At 37.7% G+C, this 9,549-nt stretch overlaps 1 protein-coding gene across 2 annotated transcripts in view; it reads right to left on the bottom strand.

Moving 5' to 3' along the window:
- Window positions 1-457: 457 nt before the first annotated feature.
- The window catches only part of LOC131145091 (succinate-semialdehyde dehydrogenase, mitochondrial), a 104,000-nt gene continuing 94,908 nt past the window's right edge, over window positions 458-9,549 (bottom strand). For both annotated transcript variants that reach the window (XM_058094167.1, XM_058094168.1), the window contains 4 exons: window positions 1,848-1,954; window positions 1,683-1,760; window positions 897-943; window positions 458-799 (listed from right to left, as the gene is read on the bottom strand). In XM_058094167.1, the coding sequence (XP_057950150.1) occupies window positions 905-943; window positions 1,683-1,760; window positions 1,848-1,954 (224 nt within the window). In that variant the 3' untranslated portion in view covers window positions 458-799; window positions 897-904. The remainder of the gene's footprint in view (window positions 800-896; window positions 944-1,682; window positions 1,761-1,847; window positions 1,955-9,549) is intronic.

Genomic DNA, 9,549 nt, shown 5'->3' with positions numbered 1-9,549 from the left:
GGACAAGAACCACCTTTCTCAATCTTTCACATTCCAAATCCAAAAAACAGGGCAGAGGGTGCAATATTTATTCACTTTTTCTTTTTCATTAATCTATGGAGTTCGGATATGGGTACAGAGCTCAGGGCATGGGCATATGTGTCTAGGTGTGCAACTTGTCTATTTCCCAAAATTTAGGGTACAGGGATACAACTTAAAGACCAAGAAATTGAAATATGGGTACATGGACTCGGTCATAGATGAACCGATAGTATTGGAACTTAGCAAGAAAATCATCTACTTAAATAAATACTAGGGTACTATCATGTCCATACAGCCACCCTGGGTGCAAGAGGCAAGCCTGAGCAACATAAGCACATGGTGACCGCAGGATGCAATGCAGTTTCAAGGTATTAACATCTAGCCAGGAGGCATCCAGTTCAAAATGACCCCCACTTTAAAGCTGCCATCACACGGTGGTACAGAAACAGGCCATTAACAAATTAAGCATATATCATTCCACACCATGTTCTACACCAAAAAGAGGCTAAAATACAGCTACAAGATATCTTTAATATTCGCACAGATGAGAAGACAACCCAACCAAAGAAGTAAAACAAGCCAACACAAATAAAATTATAAGGCTACAAAAAAAAAAAAAAAGGGAGAGTCTATTCATTCCTTTCAGTAACTGTACTGCCAGCAAATTATTTAGATACCTCAGCACCAAGGATCTGACTGCTCATCATTTGTATCATTCATCAAGTGCCTGAGAGACTGAGAGACCCTCCCTCCAAGTTGTTTCTGAAGCTACCATAAACTGAAAGCCACAGCAAGTAAAAGCATATTGACATTGCTACGGACAAAAGTAAACAGGGTTCCATGTAGCATCGAAAACTGAGGGTTCAAATTCATACCTTTCATATTAACTGTTGCTCATATTGCCCATGCACACATATTTAAGCTGCGAAGGATGAAAATGGTGCATCAATGAAATGACACCAAAATGGTAAAAGCATACGAAATACTTTGAGATTTGAACTTCACTAAGAGATCGTACAAATTTGAGATGTGCCATTGATGTGGTTGTGTGTGTCGTGTGTTTTTAATGTATGTGAGGCCAAAATAATGTTTGGGAAAACAAAGGGAAGGACTTCCAAAAACTAATTCAAGCAGGAGAAGGCAATATATTGGGAAAACTGAAGTGTTGTTATTATTTACCACTAAGGGTCTGTGGATTTTATTTAGAAAAAGGAAAGGAAAATAAGTAAGAAAATTATTTTCCATTATATCTTCTCTCTTCAACGATTACTAGTTAAAATAAAAATTTATTCTAGTATGATTAAAAATTGAGAAAAAACATGTTAGTGATGTGCAACGTCAAAATTTTATTCGTTGATTTGGCATATTTTTTATTTTCCTTCTCACTTTCCTTGATAAGAAAACATCAAAAAGTGGATTTCTCCAAATTTCTGTTTCCTTTCCTCAATATTTTCCAAGATCCGAACAGGGCATAAAAATTCAGGACTTAAGATGAAGCATAAAATATTTGAGATGCTTGATCATTCGCCAAGAGAAAAAGTTTGCATCGTGCCTATATGGTTACACAGTCGTGATGATAACATACAGAACAATAAATCAAATTGGACAAAAGAGGTATGCGAGTCTGTCAAAATGTGCAGAAGTGACATTAAATTACTCACTTCCAAATATTCATCCAACCCATACTTCGAGCCTTCACGTCCTAAACCTGACTGCTTAACTCCTCCAAATGGAGCCACCTACAATAGAAGACAAACTGTTTACAGGCCAGCCCATAATCCTTCTCTTCCCCTTCCAACTTCCCGTTGGATGCAGGGAAAGCTCACCTCTGTTGAAATTAATCCTTCATTGACACCAACAAGCCCATATTCAAGAGCTTCAGAGACACGCCAAGATCGTTGCATGTTTGTTGTGAAAATATAAGCAGCCAACCCTGCAGGAGTTCGCCATATCATCCTTTAACAATGTCCATATCAAATAGTTATGCAATTGATAAAAGCCTGATATAAAGCAAAAAAATTTGATTTGGTATTCATATTGAATCTTTTACTGCTCCAGATTGGTAGCAAAGTTGACCAGACAAGTGTTGGGCATCCCTCTTCACGTGCCATTAAGAGGGGCAATTTTGTAAATAAAGAAAATAATAAACAAAAGGAAACTAGGGTTGTGTGCATGCATGGTGCTGAAAAATAAAAGAAACGAAGAAGAAGGGAGCTGATAACAGTCTGACGAGAAAAGAAGACATAGGAAAGAAGAAACTTACTTGGGTCCTTGATCGGAAGGCCAAACAGACTCCGATTGATTTGAAATTTTAGGTGTGCAATCATGACAACAAGGACTTCCACTTGATTAGCTTCAATTGCAGTATTCTTCTTTGAATTTTTTGCCTTTTGGCGAGACAATCTTTTATTGATCTCCAATTCTTGTTGGTGGGATTGGCTCTCAAATAAGACTATTTATGAATTGTTGCAATTGTTGTTGTTATTGAGAGCTCTTGTAAGCTTGTGGACCCTTGTATTTTTCTCTTATCTAGTGAATTTAGCCTTGACTAGATGTCCCATAATTTTTCCTTGATTTTGGGTTTTCCACATAAATTTTGGTGTCTGGTTTTTAGGCATTTTATTGCTTTACTATTCTTGCCGATTATTTTTTGATTTATTTGGTGATTTAATTGCCGTGCTTCTGGATTAAAATCAGAAATTGGAATTTAGTGGTTATATCTTTATCCCATTGTTCTATTTTATTTGTGCATGATAAGAAAGGCTATGCAAGTATTTTGTGTAGGGTCAATTATTGCGCTATTTTTCCCAATAAACCGGTATCAGAGCAAGGTTGAATTAATTTGAGTACTCTAGTGCAAATTAAAATAGAGGATAACGGCAATAATGAAATGTTTAAATTGACGGCATCGAACTACTCAATACAAAAACCAAGAGTATTAGACATTTTATTCTGTAACGATCGGTATGATCCAATTGAGGGTGATGAGGCCAAACCAGCGAATAAAACAAATAAAAATGAGAGCGGGCAAATATAAAAATGGTCAGTCTTATTCAGCAATGTATTGAGAATAATGAGTTTCACCATGAGGCCACAAAATAAATGCCCATGCATTGTGGAAAAGATTAGAGAATCTATATGCAAGGAAAATTTCTTAAAAGAAAGCTTTCCTAGTCAAGCTGTTGATTAATTTGACATATAAAGATGGGAACAAAATGTCAGAGCACCTAAATGTTTTTCATGATACTATGAATCAGTTGGCTAATATGAAAATTAATTTGAAAGATGAGTTGCAAGCTTGTTTTCTATTGAATACCTTGTCGAATAATTGGGATGTCACATTAAATAATTCAACACCAAATCTTAACATGAATACAGCCAAGGAGAGCTCATTTAATGAAGAGACCAGAAGAAAAGGGTTTCACTTCACAGACAGATGCACTTCTCACTAAGAGGCAGGGGAGAAGCATGAATAGGAACTTCCATAGTTTCAATTACCAAGGCAGCTCAAAAGGGAGGTCTCATTCTAAGTGAAGGAAGGATATCAAGTGTTTCCATTTGTGGAGGTTTTGGGCACATCAGGAAACATTGCAAGAAATTTAGAAGAGAAAAATCAAGAGAAAGCGATGGAGACAAGAATGAGCAGAAAGATGAAAAGGAGACTCCTGTTATAGTTCCAGTTGATGGATATGTAATAATTATCTCCAATGATGCTAATGTAAACTTACCAAGTCAGGACAATACTTGGGTTATTGATTCAAGCACTTCTCTCCATATTTCTTCACGGCGTGATGTCTTTGCGACCTACGCTAGTGGTGGCTATGGTTATGTGAGGATGGTTAATCAGGTTGTGTCCAAGATGATTGGCATTGGGGATGTTTGGATGGTGACAGATGTTGACTACAAGTAACTACTCGTTAGGCATGTTCTAGATTTAAGACTTCAATTGATCTCCACGATTGTCCTGGATGATAAAGGGTTCTTTAATCATTTTGGTGGTCATAAATGGAAGCTCACTAAAGGATTTTTTGTTGTGGCAACAAGAGAGGTGAATGCAATTGAAGATTCTTCTATGGAGTTCTGGCATAAAGACTTGGACACTTGAGTGAGAAAGACCTAGAGACACTTGCTAGAAGAAAGCTTCTTCCAGTGAAATGTATGGGATTGAAGACATGTACTCGTTGCTTGGTAGGTAAGAAAAATCGTGTTTCTTTTCATAGATCCCCTTCACATAGAAAATCTAATATTCTTGATCATGTCCATACTAATGTTTGTTCAATGAGTGACAGGACATTAGGTGGTGCTTTGTACTTTGCCACCTTTACTGATGATTGTTCCGGGAAAATGTGGATCTATACTTTGAAGACAAAAGGCCAAGTGTTTTAAACGTTCAAGAACTTCCATGTTATTGTTGAAAGAGAAACAAGGAAACTGAAATGTGTTAGAGCTGACAATGGGGGAGATAACAAAGGACGTTTGAGGCATATTGTAGAGAACATGACATCAAGCTTTAGAAGAGTGTTCCTAAGACATGTCAACATAATGGAGTTGCAACGAGGATGAACAGAGCCATTACTGATAGAATTAGATGTATGATTTTCTCATGCAAAGATGGCTAAGCCATTTTGGGACGAAACTATGCGTACTCCAGTGAATTTGATTAATCTTTCCCCATAGGTTCCTCTACAAGGAGATGTATCAGGAAGAGTATGGACAGGGAAGAATGTCTCTTATAATCATCTTGGAGTTATTGGCTGCAACGCTTTTGTTCACATTTTCAAAGATGAGAGATCCAAGTTAAACGGAAAATCAAGATAGTGTGTCTTCTTGGGTTATGGTCATGAAGAGTTTGGTTACAGGTTGTGGGATCCTATTGACAAGAAGCTAATAAGAAGTACGGGATGTTGTGTTCTTTGAAGACCAAACTTTGAAAACTTCGACAATAAAGCAAAGGAGGTGAATGCTAATAAAGCCTATTATTCCTATTCCAGAGACACCTACCATGGTGAATGCTGATTATGAGGAAGATGGGCAGGAAGATGGTGAAATTGATGTTGGTAAACCACTATTGAATGAGGAAGTCATAGAAAACCAACTTGAGTCATTGCTAAATGAGGAAGTCATAGAAAACCAGATTTGGTAGCCAATTCTAGAACCACTAGCAGCACCTCCACTTAGAAGATCCATTAGAGAGCATCACCAAAATCCAAAGCATTACCCAAGGGACTGCGTGAATTTCACTGATGAGGGAGAACCTTAGTGCTTCAAAGAAGTCATGGCTTGTGATCACAAGAAAGGGTGGCTAAAAGCTATGCAGGAAGAGATGAAATCTCTAGGTGACAAAAAGACCTATAAGCTAGTAAAGTTGCCTAAGGGCAAGAGAGCACCCAAGAACAAATGGCTGTTTAGGTTGACCAATGACGGAAATAGTTCATAGCTTAGGTACAAGGCAAGATTGGTTGTTGAGGGATTTAGTCAAAGGAAAGGCATTGATCTTGAGAAAACCTTTTCTCTTGTGGTCAAGATGTCTTTTTTTAGAGTGATTCTTAGCCTAGAAACTTAGAGTTGAACAACTTGATGTGAAGACTGCCTTCTTACATAGTAACTTGCAGGAGGAAATCTACATGGAACAACTTGAAGGGTTTGAAGAGAAACGTAAAGAACATCTTGTATGCAAGCTAGAAAAGAGCTTGTATGGACTAAAACAAGCTCCACAAAATGGTACAAGAATGAATCTTTTCTGTCACAACATGGGTATGGTAAGACTTCTTCCGATCATTGTGTTTTTGTCAAGAAATTTTCTAGTGATGATTTTATTATTCTCTTGCTTTATGTGGATGACATGTTAATTGTTGGGCATGATGCTGAGAAAAAGGCTAAACTAAAGCAAGAACTAAGTAAATCATTTGCAATGAAGGAATTGGGGCCAGCAAAGCAAATTCTTGGCATGAGAATATCTTGTGACAAGAAGCATGTGAAGCTTTGTCTTTCTCAAGAAATGTATATTGAAAAGGTGTTGAAAAGATTCAACATGAGTAATGTGAAGCTAGTAAGTTCTCCACTTGCAGGTCACTCCAAGTTAAGCTCAAAACAGTGTCCTACAAGTGATAAAGAGGAGAACATGAGAAAGGTTCCTTATGATTCTATTATTGGTAGTCTAATGTACACCATGTTATGTACAAGACCAGATATAGCTAATGCAGTTGGTGTGGTAAGCTGATTTCTTTCTAATCCAGGTAAACGACATTAGGAGGCAATGAAATGGATACTTCGATCTATCAAGGTTACATCTAGCGTTTGTTTATGTTTTGGTAATGGCAAGTCTGAGTTAAATGGTTTCATAGACTCTGACATGATAGGGGACGTTAACTCCTGAAAATCAACATCTAGGCATTTGATGACTTTTGCAAGTGGCACAGTGTCATGGCAGTCAAAACTGCATAAAATGTGTTGCCTTGACAAGTATAGAGGCTGAATATATCACTGTCATTAAAGCTTCAAGGAGCTCCTATGGATGAAAAAGTTTCTAATGGAGCAAGGCATCAAGCAAGAAAAATATGTGTTACAATCTGACAGCCAAAGTGCAATTCACCTTAGCAATAACTAGACATTTCATTCGAGACTGAAGCTGTCAATGGTTATTTAGTCATTTGTCATTATTATTACGTGTTAAGGGTTATGTTAGTAATAAGTGTGAGTTATTAAAAGTATTATGGTATTTGGTATTGTATTTGACATATATTATAAATAGAGGGAGTGACCTATCATTGAAGTAAAGGTCTTCCATTTTACCTAATTCTTCAACATGGTATCAGAGCGTGATTCTAAAACCTAAACCCTAATTGTTACCACCACCATAAAAAATGAAGCCAAACACCCTTAACCCGCTGCATGTCTACCATCATAGAAGAATTCCCAGCAACACTATAGCCCTAAAAAACAGCCAGCAGCTGTCGTAAGTCAAACCAATCGTCAGAAATTCCTGGGCAACACTGCCAATTCGGGAAAACAAAATCTACTGTAGATTTTGCAAAAACAACACTATAGTCACCCACAAACAGTGCTGATCTGCCCCCCACTGAAATCCTATCTACAAAAAGAATGCCCTACATGCACTCACACGCCGGTTGAAGGATGCCAGGGCCGACCACACGTGCCGCCACGTGAAGCTACTTTCAGGCATGTTTTTTACCCGAAATCCTCCAATAGTGATTGAATCCCTCTATAAACATGTTGATGGAGTTTTTTGGGATGTTTTTTGTTCAAAGATCTCACCTTTTTTAATTGCACACGTGCGACACCCAAGGAATGGTTGTTTGATGCTTCATGCAGTTTTTTATCAATGGTTATTGATTTTATTGGGTCTAAAATAGTAAGACTTGCAGAGTTTTGATTCAATGTTCTAATTCCATCCATATACCAAAATATCAATCTGTTGAGCATGTGTTTTGCTCAAAGAATCAATCTTTGTTTTGACCATGCACTTGTGGTAATTCGTTAGTTATTGTTCGGTGTTAGTAAAGGTCATTGATGACTCTCTTGGAGCAGTGGTAGTGTTCATAAGCTGTCTTATGAGGCTATGGCAGTGTTATATAAGTTTGTTGGTGACTTGTCCGTAGTACTTTCGGTGGTTCACCTCTCCAATTGTTCCAGTGTCATGTGTTGGTTTGTAGTGTTCATAAACTGTTTTTGTGAGGCTGTGGCAGTATTATATAAGTTTGTTGGTGATTTTTCCGCTGTAGTTTTGGGGGTTCACCTCTCCAATTATTCCAGTACAGTGTGTTGGTTTCTTCAGGCTGCATCTGAGCTTCCTAGTGCTGTGGCAGCCTTGTACTGATTTATTTGTGATTCGTTCATGGTGGGTCACCTTGTTCGTAGTTGTTCCAATTGTTCCAATAATTAATATTGTTATCATTGGTCTAAGTTTGTGAGTGTTGGGATGAAGTCTGCACATCCCAAAAGTATGGTTCCCTCATTAGTCACTTGTTTGAGTGAACCAAGGGCAAATACTATATCAGAGGAGTATTCAAGGTTTCTATAGTATGAATCATCTCAACAAGCATCTTATCACACTACAACTTTTGCCCAAAAAGGTAATCCTATAGTCTGTATGTCATCTAGTATCTTTCCCACTAGTCATTGGGTTATTGTCGATTCTACTGCCACTAACCATACAACAGATGCAACCAACTTCTTTTCTAACCTCCAATATTCTAAAAATCTACCTCCAGCCACCCATATTGATGGGTCCACTAATGTTGTTAAGGGGATAGAAATAGTAAATCCTACTCCTTCCATCTCTCTTCCATCTGCTTTATAAATACCTAAATCCCCTTTCAATCTCATGTCAATTAGTAAGCTTACAAAGTCACTAAATTGTTCTGCCACTTTCTTTCCTAATTCTTGATTATTTATAATCTAAAGATGAGGAAGACAATTGGCAAAAGACATGAGTCTTGTGGGCTTTACTACTTTGAGTCCCTTTCTCCTCCCACTGCCTGCATAATCGCACAACGCCACTTCAAATCCATTGTCGCCTTGGTCATCCATCCTTGGACAAGTTGAAATAGCTAGTTCCTATATTGAGTTCTGTGTTTAATCTCGAGTGTGAATCTTGTCAATTGGGAAAACATCATCATGTTCCCTTTGCTTCTTGGGTCAAAAAATAGGTGGTTAGTCCTACATGCCAATCCAATCCGAAATTTGGGGTCCAAGTCGTGTCATGTCGAAGTTGGGGTTTCGGTACTTTGTTACATTTGTTGATGACTACTCTAGGATGACTTGGTTATATTTAATGAAAGACAATTCTGGGTTGTTTAATATCTTTTGTGCTTTTTGTTTACAAATAAAGACTCAGTTTGGTATGCCAGTCAAGATACTTCATAGTGATAATGCTAAAGAGTACTTCAGTACCCAATTGACTACCTATATGACTAATTCTAGTATGATCTATCAGTCCTCCTGTGCCCACACTCCATAACAAATTGGTATTGCAGAGAAGAAAAATAGACTAATTCTTAAAGTCACTTGTACCCTATTGCATCAAATGAATGTCCTCAAAGTTTTTTGGAGTGATGTTGTGTTCACAACTTGCTCCATTATCAATAAAATGTCATCCTCTATCCTTAGTGTAAAAACTTATATTCAGTTATCTTCCCTAGGACTCCCTTGTTCTTCCTTCCTTCCTGTATGTTCGGTTGTGTGTCCTTTGTCCATCACTTAACTCCATGAATGGATAAGTTGGATCCTCGTGCTATCAAATGTATTTTTCTAAGCTATTCCTATACTCAAAAGGGATACCGATGCTATAGTCTTACTTTACATCGATTTTTTGTCTCTATTGATGTCACTTTTTTGAGCCTACACCATACTACTATGATTCCTTGAGTTTTGTTGACCTTGATGAGTCCCTTTCTTTACCTTACCTTCCAAATCCCAACCTATTATCTATACCCAATCCTCCTACATCTTCTTCTAGTTTGAGTCCTTCTCGTCGCTTGGATCATCCCAATTTGCAGGTATACACAC

This window comes from Malania oleifera, chromosome 12 (assembly GCF_029873635.1).
Source record: "Malania oleifera isolate guangnan ecotype guangnan chromosome 12, ASM2987363v1, whole genome shotgun sequence".
Lineage (NCBI taxonomy): Eukaryota > Viridiplantae > Streptophyta > Magnoliopsida > Santalales > Ximeniaceae > Malania > Malania oleifera.
This window is presented reverse-complemented; position numbering and strand designations above follow the sequence as displayed.